Below are 15,712 nucleotides of genomic sequence, written 5' to 3'. Positions count from 1 at the left end.
TTGTTACTCCCACTTTCTTTCTTACTCCTCGCGCTCTCTATATTTTTCCTCCTCTCATCCTTCTCTTTCTCATAGTCTACAGTTCCCGCTCCTATCTTTTAAAATCCATATTCTCTTTTTCGGCCTATGCATTTTTATATACCCTCCCTGCCATCAATCCTTGTTAAAACTCTCATTAGCATATTCTATTTGATACCCACTCTGGTCCATATTTTGGTCTATATCTGAGAAATGGAGCCACATATGGAACTAAAACTCACTTACAAGCCATCTACGAATCTTTGCGAAAGTAACGGGGCTATGATTTTCAAAATTGGTTCGTGTGATCTTGAGTTATGACGTTACCAACAAATTTTGTATTCTCTTTTACATATAAGATTAAACTATTCGAAAAAAAAACCCTGTACTAAATTTCAAACAAATCAATCCGTGAATATAATTTTTTCGAATAGTTCGACTACTGGTTCACTAGGTACTCAGTCCTGTACCTTATCTCTAGAAATTCGCATCATAAATTAGATTTTTTGTAATAAGCAGGCCCCTGGTCCTCTTTCCGGAAAGAAACGTGTATCAAATAGTAATCCAGTCAAGGGGGTACTACTGTTCAAAATTTCAAGAACATCGCACCATAAATTATTATACCCATTTCTACTTGTACACAGGATATTAAACTTTAATTGGATAACGGTTGGTTGTACAGCTATAAAGGAATTGAGATAGATATAGATATATATCAAAATCATCAGTATCGAAAAAAAATTGATTGAGCCATGTCCGTCCGTCCGTCCGTCTGTCCAAATTTGGTACACGAGCTTATCTGGACCCAGAATAGTTTGGTATTGAAAATGAGCGAAATCGGATGATAACCACGCCCACTTTTTATATAAATAACATTTTGGAAAACACAAAAACCTGATTATTTAGCAAATAATACACCTAGAATGTTGAAATTTGACGTGTGTACTGATATTGAGACTCTTGGTAAAAATTTGCAATTTTTTTAAAATGGGCGTGCCACCGCCCACTTGTGATAAAATCAATTTTACAAATATAATTAATCATAAATCAAAAATCTTTAAACCTCTCGTAACAAAATTCGGCAGGTTGCCTTTACTATAAGGAATGATTTGAATTAACGAAATCGGTTAAGGCAACGCCCAATTTTGTATAAAAGATTTTTAAAAGGATCGTGGACGCATAAAATAAGCTATATCTTTGCAAAAAAGAGCTTTATATCAATGGTATTTCCTTTCCCAAGTGGATTTATAACAATAAATATGAAAAACTTAAAATTTAAAAAAAGGGCGTGGCACCGCCCCTTTTATGACTAAGTAATTTTCTATGTTTCGGGAGCCATAACTCGAAGAAAAATTTTTTCAAATAGAACCATATGTATATGTATTATTGCGCAGCCTTGTAACACTATTAAGCACACAAAACAAACAATAACAGCATTTCAAGTGTACAGCTGGGTATGTAATGTTCGGTTTCACCCGAACTTAGACTTCCCTACTTCTTTTTTTTCGAACAGCTCAGCCCGTGGTACACTCTCCGTAAAAATAAGAAAGAAAACGGACCAAATTGTAAATCTAAAGCGCCCTCGAATCCTCCTGAACACACACACAATAGGGGGACTCATTAAAGCATATAAATTTATAAGGTGTAAAATTATATCCATGTACACACGCTGTTATATGAACACACCTAGTAATATTATTGATTAATTTAATTGTCGATCAGCTGTATTATTGCCAAAAAAAAGTTTTCGATTGTTATACAAATTAAAAAAATGGCTTGATTAAGTGAAAAAATCAAAACTAAAATGTCTTTACTAAGATATTCATGTAAATGACTTGCTGATGTTTGAGATTTCTGATGAAAATGACGGCTGTTATGTTTGCAAGGTTGCATTCCTATTTATCGCGTTGACACCATGAAATGTGCGCGTAAATTTATACAAATTGTGTAAATGATTTTTCCTACAAAATTTGACAGTTCGTTTACGCACTCGATAAATTTATACGTTTACACACTTTATAAGGCATTTATAAGGTTAAATGAGTCCCCATAATATTTCATCAAAATCGGTACTGTCGGTTTAGAGCCCTGCAAAATATCGTGTGATTAATCCCTAAAGAGAGTGGTCTGCGGTTGATCTCTTTTGTGTACATTGGGGCATAATTGAACCCCCTCTAGCCCCTTTTGAATTCAGTTGGGAATAGTTATTTTGAAATTTATGTAGCCAGTTTTAAGAAACAATAAAACAGGAAATGTGTTAAATAAAAAAAACTTTATGGTATTGAAACGAATTATCTATTAAAAATGCGGAGCCCTATACTCATCCTAAAAAGGGCCATGTGTTCCAACATCGTAGTATTTAAAATGATGAAATCGGTAAGAATTCCCAGATGGATAGAATAAAGACTTGTCCGACTATGCCCATAGGCGAACAAAGAGGATATGTATGTATCTCCGACATTACCAGTAGGGGTACAAAGAAGACGTATCGAACAGTACTCATAAGGGTATAAAGGAAAGCAGTAAAATGATCTATCCAACAGTACCAGTAGGGGTATAAACAGGAACACTTGTTGCACCATATGACATGCTCAAACAAAAGGGATCACTCCAACGTATATACATAGATGAAAACTGGCTATATTCGCATATTCTTTGCGACTTATCTCGGATTCATCCTAGACTAATCGTATTTTTTGCTGTATGGAGTTCAGTCACAAATAAACGTACAGAGGAAATATATACATTAGACTGTGTTGATATCGCGCCATAAGTACATCTTAATATGTATGTATATTAGGGTGGGGCGATTTGTATGGACGAAAGTTAACCGATATGGCGCCATCGATGTTGCGATAGGATTTGGGCTCAGGAAAAAAAGTTCCACTACGCATACCAAAAAAATAATTTTCGAGGCTACGAAATTTCATTTTTTTGACTTTTTCTCGACTTTGATTTCTAAGGTTCTTTTCATGACCTACTAAAAAAAATTTCATTTGATTGTAAAATTTTCATGTGTACTAGGGCGGGTCGATTTAAAAATCGCTCATTGCTCTGTGAAAATCGTATTCTAGGGATGAAAATAAGAAACTTTGCCGAAGGAACCCCTAAAACGGATTCTGGTGTCCCCCAATTTGGGTCGAACTTTTGGATAGGGGCAAATTTTGAAAAATCCCACTTTGACCCATTTAGAGTGCTCCAATAGAGTCCAAATGTATGACCGACCCCCACTAACTTTGGAGGCCCGACCCACCGATGCCAGTGGCACACCCCCTGGAACCCCCCTGGGGGTTCACGATACAAACATTTCAAAAATCGTCGGTTTTGCACTTAACATGAAAAAATCAGCTAAATGGCTATGTTTTTTCTTTATTTTTATTTATTTATTTATAATAATATTTATTATTTATTTATAATAATATCTATTTTTTCTCTTAAGAAATTTATTTAGTCAGAACATATGTAAATGAAAAAATTAATTTAAGTGAGTTATAGAAAAGAAACTAAAAAAAATTATTGTTTGAAGTCTTTTTAACTTTCAAGTCTGGGCAATTTCGCACGGCTCTCTAATGTCGTCGCCATAACAGCCTCTACATTTTCCGGTATATCCCGTTTGGAAACGCCAGCTAGCAATTGAACATGTCGTTCCGTTTCTTGTATGTGTGATGGAATTTTTGGATCATTAAACGGTGGATCATCTTGATTTAAATATTCTTTCAATGTATCGTACGGAATGCTTCGCGTGAATGGTGGTTCAAATACGATATTTATATCATTCAAATTGATCATTTCCGTATAACTTGTGCAATTAAAGTTTATATCTGGTTTTTTATAAACTCTAAGTTCCATTGGCTAGTCAACATCGGTTCGATAGCGTAGAATTTTCTTGATCGCACAGTCGCGCTTTTCTTTGCTATCATCAAACAACATTGATAACAAGATATTTTCCGAATGCGCATAATATGAATTATCTTTAATTACTTGATTGACAATTTTGCGCAAACGAGGTTCTAGAAATCGTGACCAACCAATGAACTTGAAAAATAATGCACTGCCGTACACGACAGAGCTGTAATACTTGATATTGAAGTACATTGGCACATAACATTTAATTATAAATTCAACCAGAATTCTTAAATTTGCATCTGGATTTTCCGTTGTCACATATAATCGCAATAATCTAGCGGCCTTGGTGAGCCACCGAGAATATACAATTTTCCCTGGTTTGATGTTAGCCAGATCCACCGGAACCACGCCGCTAGAAATTGCATGGGCCATGTCGTATAAGTACTTCGAATCGGTGGAAAATTCAATTTTTTCTGGAGAAGGGGGCATATTTTGCAACTCAATTTTCTGGAAGCCGTCCACCATCTGAAAATATATAATAATAAAATAATTAAAAATGGTTGACAATTATAATAAATGAGTGATAGCAATAACTTACCGGATGAGTCTCACAAGTTTCGATTTGACGGCTCAGTTATCCGGTTGCCGATCTTGGTCCAGTGCTGGTTGATTTATCCAAAGCTTCAAACAAATGCCGAAACGGAAGTTCGTTGAAGTGTAGAAGGCAAACGAACCAATGCAATGGTCTTTTTAACAGCAATTCGAATCGTCGTATAATTCCACCGTGTGGGCCAGTGTTTGTTGGCTCACCGTCAGTGCATATTCCAATTAATTTGGTTGTTTTGTATTCAGCGGTTTCATGTTCCAGTCTTACGTAACCAATCAATTCAGAATTGGGTTCTCTCAAAATAACAACATGAGGTTCTTTTACCATCCTAGTATGATACTTCTCATCAATTTTATCTATCGTTAAAGTATCATCTTTTCTGCCATCGAATGAAAACGCTAACAAATTGGTATCATCTAACCGTTTGCGAAGCACTTTTTGTCTGCATTTCTCTTTTTCTCTGCGAACTTTCGATTTATCCATGAGTTTCCCATGCTTATCTTTAATTTTAAAATCTTGCACAAGAGCGGTTCCCAATGCTGATGCTACTCTGTCAGGCACACCAAATCTGTCACATACCAAGGCAAAGTTAAATCAATCGTATCTCTCTGTGTATTGTGAACTTGTGCTTCTATCCATATCTTCTTGAACCGGTGGCGGTGCGTATGTTGAATCATCGGGATCTTGGTATGTTGGCATTGATGATATAGACGTTGCTCCTTGCTCTTCAGTTTCCATCATAAATGCATCAATTGTTAGTCTTCTCTGATTATATTGATCGTGCATGAACTCTTTGAGGCGTTCGGAAACCCAGCCACATGCACATGGAGCTGCCTTCAAATCGTATTTACATGTTCCAGTGTAAAAAATTGTTTCCAGAGATTTTACATACTCTGTAAATTGTTGGGTGTTGTTTCTTCTCTTGATTTGCTCTTGATACTTGTCAAGAAATTTATTCAATTTATTAAATACACTTTTTTTCAGCATTATTTCCATACCAAGTTTTTCCCAAATTCCAATCAACTTATCTTGTACTTGAATAGTGAATGATTTATGGGAAAACTTTTTTTGTTCTGTTTTAGCACGTTCGCTTAAGTAAAAATAATATCTCAACAAATCCAGATGGGTTGGTAAATTAAGATCAGTTAAATCAGTAGACACACCAAAAACAGTAACATCATGCTTGTGTATATGACTCATTGGGTTTTCGATAGTTGTTGATGTAGTTGCTTCATCTTGCGGTGTAGAGGATAGTGGATTCATTGTAAACTTTTTGATTTGGAATGGTCACTTCACTTATAATTTTTTTGAAATATTTTATCTGAAATTAGCACTTCACACTTTGAGTTCTTCACAACGACATAATGCATTCACAAAAACTGTTGCGTTATATATGGTCTACGAGACGAGGTAATAAGAATGAAATGGTAATTTCAATTCTACCTGCTGTGTCTTGTGGTGGCTTAAAAAAAACAACACAAGCAATTTTACGATCTGCAATTGTGTCCCAGTGATACCTTCATTTTTTAAAACGGTTGAATAAAAAACCCACACAACTATGTTTACGACATGCAAATGCATCACAGTGATGCCTTGGTTTTAAAAGGTTGTAAAAACGCTAATTTCTAATAATTTTTTTTATTTTCTTTTCTATTACTAAGTTAAATTCATTTTTTCATTTATATATGTTCTGACTAAATAAATTTCTAAAGAGAAAAATAAACTCCAAAAAGAAAAAACATAGGCATTTCGCTGATTTTTTCATGTAAAGTGCAAAACCGGCGATTTTTTGAAATGTTTGTATGGTGAACCCCCAGGGGGGTTCCAAGGGGTGTGCCACTGGCATCGGTGGGTCGGGCCTCAAAAGTTAGTGGGGGTCGGTCATACATTTGGACTCGATTGAAGCACTCTAAATGGGTCAAAGTGGGATTTTTCAAAATTTGCCACTACCCAAAAGTTCGACCCAAATTGGGGGACACCAGAATTCGTTTTAGAGGTATGGTTCCTTCGGCAAAGTTTCTTATTTTGATCCCTAGAATATGATTTTCACAGAACAATGGGCGATTTTTTTGCCTCCCCACAAATCGACCCGGCCTAATGTAATTCGCTAAAAACGTTGGCGATAACAGTTTTAAAAAAAAAATATATAAAAGGGTATACATATGAAAATTTTTTTTAGTAGGTCATGAAAAAAACTTAAAAATCAAAGTCGAGAAAAAGTAAAAAAAAAATTAAATTTCGCAGGCTCGAAAATTATTTTTTTGGGTATGCGTAGTGTAGCTTTTTTTCATGAGCCCAAATCCTATCGAAAAATCGATGGCGCGATATCGGTTAACTTTCGTCCATACAAATCGCCCCACCCTAATATACATACATATTAAGATGTATTTAATCTCTATGCGTCATCACACAACGCTGCAGGCTGCAGTAACGCGTTTACCCCACTTAATCTGCTCGGAGATCGTAGCGCCTACCATCACCTTGCTTTACCTGTACTTTTGATTTCGTTTTCCTTTGTTCTTATGTATTAGATTATTCATTTTTCTGGTTAAAGTTCACAAAGTTGTTTTTGTGTTTTACACCTTGTCGGACTCTCTTGTTTTGTGTTGCTTTACATCTACGCTTGAATTCATAGCTCTTTTGTTTATATTTCATTCAATTAAATTTTCTTTCCAAACTATTAACGATACAATTTTCGATGTTCGAATCTTTCTTTTTTATGGCCATATATCACCATTAAACGCACGATTTGGCTCGAATGTTAGGTTGTTTTTGTTATATGATTACCGAAAAAATGACGAGCATGCGAGTTAGGGAGTAGCCAGAGAGAGAAGGAGAAGTAATGCATGGATGGTTATCCTTTCCATCATCGCTGATTTATCTTAGGTTCAGTTAGGTGGCCGCTGTCCCAGATCGCTGTTGTTGTTGGTTTAGCGATAAAGGCGGAATGCCTCTCTGAAGACTTTAAAAAGTGTTATCTACATATGTTGCAAACCATATGCAGGATATGGATCCGTCATCCTTCGGACCTATCACCTTTAAGTATTAGCACTACTATTGCGGGAAATATTTAGTATGATCACGTCGAACCTTCCAGGTCAAAATATTAAAGAGCACCGCATAAAATTTCATTGCGTAAGAGCTGCCAAAAAAACTCGACAAATGGCTAAAACTGGTGTCAGCTCAACGTTTGCATCTTAATTGAGTCTGGTCTACCCATGCACAAGTAGAACACAAGTGTCAAACAGTATGCCAAGGTGCCTACTGGCAGCCATGTTTATTTCGTAAGTGGCTGCTAGATCTAGGAAATTCAATTTGCCTTGCTTCCCAACTAATTTGAATGCAACCGTGAGCGTGCACATACTATCTCTGGCAGCCTTAACCTGACAGAGCTCACCGCTTGACTAGCCGGATGAATATTAAAACATATAAAAAAAAATAAATGTAAGGCGCGATAACCTCCGAAGAGATCTAAGGCCGAGCTTATCTTCCAATTTGCGTCGCGCTCCTCTTGATTTTCCCTACAAATTGGGTGGACGCGACCTACATGCTTTATGCCGACTCCGAACGGCATCTGCAAGGCAGATGAGTTTTCACTGAGAGCTTTTCATGGCAGAAATACACCCGGAGCGCTTGCCAAACACTGCGGAGGGGCGACCCCGCTTAGAAAAATTTTCTTCTAATTGAAGAACCTTATTTCTAAAATTTTGATGTTGCTTTGCCTGGGGTGTGAATTCAGGGCATACGGTGTGGTAGGCGGAGCACGCTACCATCACACCACGGTGGCCGCTAAAACATATTCTCGGCATAATTAAGGTGCGGTGGCAACCTTTTCTCCTATATCGTCCTTTTCAGTTTTCTCCTCTATTTTACTAGTTCTTCTAATTCTTTGACTTTTCTGTTCTGATTTGGCTAATGTACACTAATATTCGTTAGACAAGATTAGAATAGGGAGAAAGTAACATTTAATTTGGGTCCACGGTCATGTAGAAATAAAGGGTAATGAAAAGCCGATAAGCTAACTAAAGGGAGCTCAACCCTCGAGCTTGGTACAGCAGCCATACAAATCAGATGTCGGAAGAGTGGGTTGTAGGAGGAAACGATTATGCACTTTCTGTGTTCGGGTCCTTCACTCACCACATTAAGACTATAGCTCTTAAAAGCGACACAGCTATCAAATATAGAATCAGCAAATAAGGTAGGTTCTAGACGAAGTTATCATATTACTTATACGCGTTATACCTCCGAGGAGATTTAGGCACAAATTGACAGACGGGTCCTACATGTTTTATGCCGCGCTCGAACGACATTTCCAAGGCAGGTGAAGTTTTGCTGAGAAGCTTTTCATGCCAGAAATTACACTAGGAGTGGTCTGGCAAATACTGCGGCGACCCTTGCTATAAAAACTTGTGTCTTAAACACCATGATGCTGCTTTTACCAGGTTTTCAACCCAGTATCTGCGGTGTGGTAGGTATGGAATTTTGGTGCCACATTGCAATTGAAAAGATGGCTGCTGTCATGTGGGGACACGTTACAAGCTGGACTAACATTGCGCCTGTCGGCTTTGATTCTGGATAAGTAACACTTTAACCTATTAGAGTTAAGAGCGTCTACCTGAGAGGTAGCTTTCCTGAACTTCGAGTTTAGCCACGGGATCACCGGGCAATTATTGGCATGGCAATTTGACGACTTTTTGTGGAGGTCTCTGAGGGCCTTTTTGTGTGTCTTTTCTTCATATGGCTGACTTCTTTCATCATAGTACTTACGAAGTCGACTTCTTAAGTTCGTGGGAAGCGTGGCCTTTTCAATTAGATGTCTGTTGGAATGTTCAGGTTTCTCGGTTAAAAAAAAAACTGTTCAGCATTCTCTTCATTTCTCTCCTTAATGGGGAGTATTCTCGCCTCACTGTGTATATTATTTTCTGGAGATGATGTTGTTCCTATGTATCCAGAACATAAGTTAGACCTCGTCAGTAACAGTAGTTTATATATATATTTGCTTTTATAGTAACTGCCTCTTTACGCTCAACCTCACGGTGTCAAAACACAACGGACCTAATGGCATGAACAGTGACCCAACTATCGGCCCCATGTTCCCTGCCCAAACACTTCGTAGCCGAATCACTGGTACCACATTAGCTTGTAAACGGGTGAACAATCACAAGAACTTATCGTGGTAAGAGTCTATATAAGTTTCTTACCATTTTGCGGATAATGGCAACCGGTTACACCTTGAGTTCCATTCTATTCCAAGCATAATTAAATCGTTGCATCAGTTTCGACGCATGGGACACTGCCAGATACATGATTTAATTCCACAATTTTTAATAAAGTATTAAGCGATGCGAACAACCGTTTCTTAGCAACAGGATGACCTGCATCACAACTAAGCGATGTGATTGCAACTTTTCGGTCACATTGATATGAAATGTCTTTTCACTGTAGAATTATCCCCTTGCAATTACTCTAGACCCGATGCCACCGGTTAGCATAGCCTAAAGCAGTCTCAAAACATTTCAAAAGAAGAGTGAGCACAAAATCACGCTTATCAATTGTTATCCACAAACGATAGGCATCTGTCTATCTCCATTTCCCAGCAAAGTTTCAATAAAATTCACACAGCACAATTTAGGGATGCACATCTCAACCTCTTCCTTGACCTCCCGCAGAAGAATCTTTGAAAAATGTATGCTTAGGTTCGAATAGGTAAAGATGCTGCGAACTAAGGGAAAACTTTACTACCAACTTTCCAACGAAGAAGACCACGTTAATCCGAAGTGAGTTCTTTATTTTCAACTGCAGCGGAGAAGCTTGCATAGCTTCGTTAAGTATGCTTCATTGTCAACTTCCCCAAAGGGAAAAAGTAAAAACCAGCCATGCGAAATGCAACCACAGAGTACCGTGAATCTCCCACAAGGGGGCCGATTCCTAGAACGGGACATGAGACCTCTAAACAAGTATCAAGCGATACGTTACAAACAGGAGACAAATGTCTTTTCCTGCTCCCTACGACAAAGTTTTATCAACCGTGATAGGGTCGCGCAAGTGATACACGTGTCGATATTGCCCCATTTCGAGTTAGGACCACTCAGGAAAACTTCTTACCCGCACGGGGGAGTAAAAGCACATATAGGAAGTGCGAGCTGCAGGAAGAAACAGTTGAGCACGTCCTGTACTCGTGCTCTGCGCTCGCAAGGTACAAGGCTACAGGTACTACCAGATCTCGGGCAGCCATTAAGCTATGTCCTAAAAAAGTTCTAGGAGTGGTAAAGAAGACGGATTTATGCTATAACATATGTAAGTTCTGGTATATTATTGGGGTATATTGTCCTTATTTTACCGGCCAGTTCAACCTATCCTGACATACTCTTCTGGATTCTCCCATACCGCGAGTAAAGATGTTTACACATCAAAAAATCATGCACACACATATTCCTATAGTCTCATCTATGCGCTCTCAATCTTAATGATATCCTAGCAAATTTGTTTACTCCCAAAGCTTGTTTTGATACGCTAATGCGTTTTAAAATATAATCCATTATCTACAAATGGGTTTCCTCTAAAATTTCCTTTTATTTTATACATACATATGTGCGTACATATGTGTGTATGTCATTTATAGAACTTACCAAGCAGTAACAATTTTATATCCTTCGCAGCCTGTATCCCATCCTCTTTGAGATTCCTTTCAATAAGGCGACTTCTGGCGGCTGCAGCCCTCTCCTCGGCAGACTGTGCGCAGCCCATGGTGCGTATTGCTTCAACGCAAAACGTTTTGAAGGTCGTTTATATCGGCCGTGAACGGCCGAATACACAATATAACAGGAAATTTTTTTCAAAATACAAATGCAAAATTAATTGCACAGTTATTTAGCTTTGAAAAGATTATGTTTGATTGAGTGTGTGTTTGTGTCAGGAAGTGCCTGAAAGCACACTACACTTTTAATTTGCTTAAAATATTAACGTTTTCACTTTTCTGTGTATCGTTTTATGTTTCTTCTTCTTCTTCTTTACTCAATATGTTTGCATTTTACTCGTATTTGTTGTTGGTAGATGTGGGAGTAGGCGACAATGATAAGCACATTTGAATGAGATAAATTTGATTTGCGCTCACACAAATTTTTTTCATGAGCACAAATAATTTTTAGTTCAAATTCAGTTTATTTGTTTCATATTTTATATTATTTTTTTTATTTATAATCAATTTGCTGATAGCATATTATCTTTACATTGTTATCGTTTCCAGTGCTGCATATTGACAAATAAATATATTTTCAATATGTGGCTCTATATGCTGGACCAAAATTTTTGTGACGAGCGGACAGCACGAAGCCGCTCGAATATGCAGAAATTCATATTTTTTCAACGAAAGCAGACAGGAAGTTTTTACTCGAAAAGTTCGAAATCGAAAAAGATGAATCCGCGATTGACGGAGAGAAACATGATAGCGTTGGAGTATACGGGAACATAATTTGCAGGTGAATGTGCGTATGTGTGTGTGTATGAGAGTGTGTTGGAAAGTGAATGAGCCAGCCCATTGCGAAAATTGAGAGCAAAAAAACGAGCACGAACTTTGAAGTTCTGGAATATTAAGAGAGCGCGATAAAGTGTTGAACAGCAGTTACCAGTTAATGGATGATTTTTTATCAAAAAAAAAAGTTTACCCATTCTTTTAAGTTTCTTCGGCTTTGCTTTTTAAATTTGAACAATGGCTTCAGCTTGCAAACCAGCAGCTTTCTCAATGTGGCAAAATCGAAAAATTCAGTAGAACTGCCACAAACTGCAGCCGATTTTAAATAGTGCCACTCATGGCGGAACGATAAAAGGTGGCAGCATGGAACAGCTGATTATAAACTTTTTTTATTTGATTTGATATATCAACTTCCGGCGCAGTAGATTTTGATATTTGTCCATCGAATTTACAAAAACAAAGTACATGGGATTTTTATTTATGTTTGTAGGTATGTCACCATGCTGCCACCTTGTATCGTTCCGCTATGGTGCCACTTTAAATATGAAAGTTGCTCCAGGCACAGTTACAAACACAGGGTTGCTTTTTATATCCAGAGCACTCACTTGTTCGACAAGTCGCCGTGCAGTCGAGAGTACACTGTGGTAACGGTGCATATTCGACCGAACAATGTGTTGGCGAACAGCATTCACAGAAACGAATACTATGCCACGATTTTTGTTATTGTAAATGCTCAAAACTGACGTCTGGAATGTTGAAAGCCACAGACGGAATGCAGATAGCTGCGAGTCACTTAAATATATGAACGGTGTTGATCTGGTCTTGCTAAATCGTTCCTGTGATAGTGGGACCCATACTTAAAGGCCCGAGCTCCGCAGCTCATCCGATTAACACAAAATATTTGCGGAGTGCCTTTATTGCGTCTACAACAAGACTGAATTTGATACTAAGGACTCTCTGACGTATTTAGTTTCATAGCGGCGACTATAATCACAATGGCACTGACGAATAGAGGCCACCTGAAGGGACAGAATCAGAGGTATTCCATACAGTACATGATCATATGTGCATATAAGGAACCAACCATATTACTCAGGTCAAAGGAGGTCGAATATAAGAAGGTAGTGGTATAGATATAGTACGGAGGCTTTCAGTCCGTCCACAGTATCAAAAAACAACTAATGCCGCAGAGACATAAGAATGACGTCGGAGCTATATGCAAGTGACCATTGAGGATATCAATAGTAGTTCACTAGAAACTCAGTTCGTATTCCTCTCCTTACCCCTGTCCATATCCATACCCCTATTAGTTTCCTTATCCCTATCCCTATTTCCATTCTTACCCTTATCCCTATCCTTATCATTATTCATATCGCTAGCTCTATCACTATCCCTATCTCTATCTATGAATGCAATATTACGAAACTGCACTTGTGTATATACACATGAAGGGCGATCTGATCAGGCAACACCCCACGTGCATTACCGCACAGAATGTTAAGGAAATTTGCTTTTAAAACGGTCGGTCGGCTATGGCAAGCTTTAGAGATAATTCGCTCAAGCCGGGGCGTACATATATACTAGTTTTCCGACAATAGGTTGGCAAGGGAAGGTGCAGCAGACGTCTCTATCCGTTTGGGGCAAAATCTTGAAGATCTTTACCATATTAGACTAACAAAGTTGCTCCTATTTATACAGAGTAAAATCTTGGGGCTTATGATTGGCGTACTAGCAGGGTAGCTCCCTTTTGCTTCAAATACTTATAAATTTGGCCTTATAAGATCTCGTGACAATATTTAGTATATGCGAAGAGAATAGAGTTATTGTATAACCTAGGCAAGGTAAGGTTTAACTGGCCGGGCCGTGTTAACCTCACATAGACGGAATGAGTTCATAGTGTTACCAGAAGTTTGTTTAACGACAAAACTTTAAAACCCTATCAAACTAGGACGTATGTTAGAAAACAACTCAGCTTTTTGGCAAATACTAGAAATGATATGAAATTTCCGCTCCTTATGAAAATACTCCCATTGAAAATACTCTCCGCTTGAACAAGTCAATAGTCCTCACATATGGAGAACATACTTCTACATAAACATATGTTACGCTGCGCCTGAATAAGGACGGTGTGGTGAGATGACTGACTGATAAGTGAGGGCTAAAGTTCAAGGAATGTAAGGAATATACTCAGTGTGGAAAAGAGGGAGAGAGAGCGAGTAAAAACCAGGAATTTCGAAGTACACGAAGGCATGAATGGAGGTATGAGTGACGAAGTACTAAAGCTATGAGTAAAATGAGTATGCTTTATATTTCCAAGAGAATCAAGAGGCTGACGCGAGTTGGGCGTTTGGTTTTGAGTGGCGCTCCATCACTAATGAAGTGCACAGCAGCACTTTTGTGCTGCAGCAGCAGTAGCTCCAGCATTGAGTGGCTGGTACTGTATAATTTCTACAAATAATGAATCACTCGTAAAAAGAATATATAATGCGTGTAGAGAAATTTGTATGGAAAAAATTGTTGTAAGCTGTATATTGTTTTCTTTCGCATATTTTCACTGTGAATTTAGGCAATTGTTTTGTTCGTTTTTTTTTTCATTCACTTTGTTTATATTAAATTTTCCTTTCAGCATCACGCACAAAGTTAAGATTAATCGTAAAGGCTTAACACCAAAGGACACGGCAGTACAAAAGTTCTACCCACACACTCGCGTTCACATTCACATTACGCTTTGTGATTTTTCGATTTTTCTTATATGTATTACAGAAAGTAAGCGAAATTTAAAATTTAAACAAACCGCACACCTTTTTCCTTCCTTATTATTTCTTTTTTTTTTTTTTTCAAAATTTACAAGCAAAATTTTCACTTTATTGGCTTTGTTACAGATAATTTTCCATATCAACACACACGCTTTATCGTTAATTGACAGCGAGCGATTGACCGAGAACGAGTAATGAAAATTTGTATGTTTCGTTAAACGAAAGCAGCAGCCACGACGCGACGCAGTGGTATAACCATGGTTGCCATATATAACATAATGCTGCTGGTACCAAAGAGAGTAGCAAATCCAAATAAAATGTATTTCAAAGAATAAATCTATGCAACGAAGGCAGTTGGGAAAATTTGCACAACAACAAGGGCTCCCGGGAGCAACGGCTTTTAAGAAATTTACAAGGTATAATCGAAACAGCTGTCACCATATTCGTCCTGATGTCACGTTTTCACAAATTATTAAAAAAAATTCATTGAAGTTACCAAATTAAAACGAAACCAATTCACAGTTAAAGCGCGCATTTGAACTCCTTAGGCGTTAGGTACTTAATGAAAAGTTCGTCCTGATTTAATTTGATCTTATCAGAATATCGCAGGTGCAAGTCCCAGGCAAGTAAAATCAAGTATAAAAATGATTTTCAAAAAAAAAACATCTTCTGTTTTGAAAACAAGTTCTTTGGAAGCTTTCATCCATCATGTTTGAACCCAGCTTAAAAATATAGTTGTTGTCAACTTTTAGAAAAAAAGCAAACACATCACGAAATTAGTCCCAAACTGTTCCCCTAATCGTTGTGAAAATAGGCCGGAAATTAAAATTTATTGCGAAATGACGCTTAAAAAATGGATTTGGAAAGCTAATGAAATAATTTAGATGCAATCCACTACTCTTTTTTGAAACCCCTATTAACACAACCCATTTGATACCCATATTGTATACACATTTTCGCAACACCCTGGTCCACTTATGGAACAAAAACCCACTTACAAACCATCTACAAACC

At 37.7% G+C, this 15,712-nt stretch overlaps 1 protein-coding gene across 10 annotated transcripts in view; it reads right to left on the bottom strand.

Annotated features, from left to right (window-relative positions):
- Galphao (G protein alpha o subunit) overlaps positions 1-15,712 on the bottom strand; it is a 251,069-nt gene that overhangs the window by 142,449 nt on the left and 92,908 nt on the right. The window contains exons 1-2 of one of the 10 annotated variants that reach the window (XM_067776223.1): positions 14,744-14,899; positions 11,101-11,719 (exon numbers count right to left, since the gene is read on the bottom strand). The exons of 5 other annotated variants lie outside the window; for them this stretch is intronic. In XM_067776223.1, coding sequence (XP_067632324.1) covers positions 11,101-11,218 — 118 coding nt within the window. In that variant the 5' untranslated portion in view covers positions 11,219-11,719; positions 14,744-14,899. Of the gene's footprint in view, positions 1-11,100; positions 11,720-14,578; positions 14,600-14,736; positions 14,900-15,712 lie in introns of those variants that run through there. 4 more of the 10 variants (XM_067776229.1, XM_067776230.1, XM_067776225.1 and 1 more) reach the window with 4 other exon arrangements.

Source organism: Eurosta solidaginis, chromosome 3 (assembly GCF_040869045.1).
Source record: "Eurosta solidaginis isolate ZX-2024a chromosome 3, ASM4086904v1, whole genome shotgun sequence".
Lineage (NCBI taxonomy): Eukaryota > Metazoa > Arthropoda > Insecta > Diptera > Tephritidae > Eurosta > Eurosta solidaginis.
Note: the sequence above shows the minus strand (reverse complement) of the source record. Positions and strands in the feature narration are given on the sequence as shown.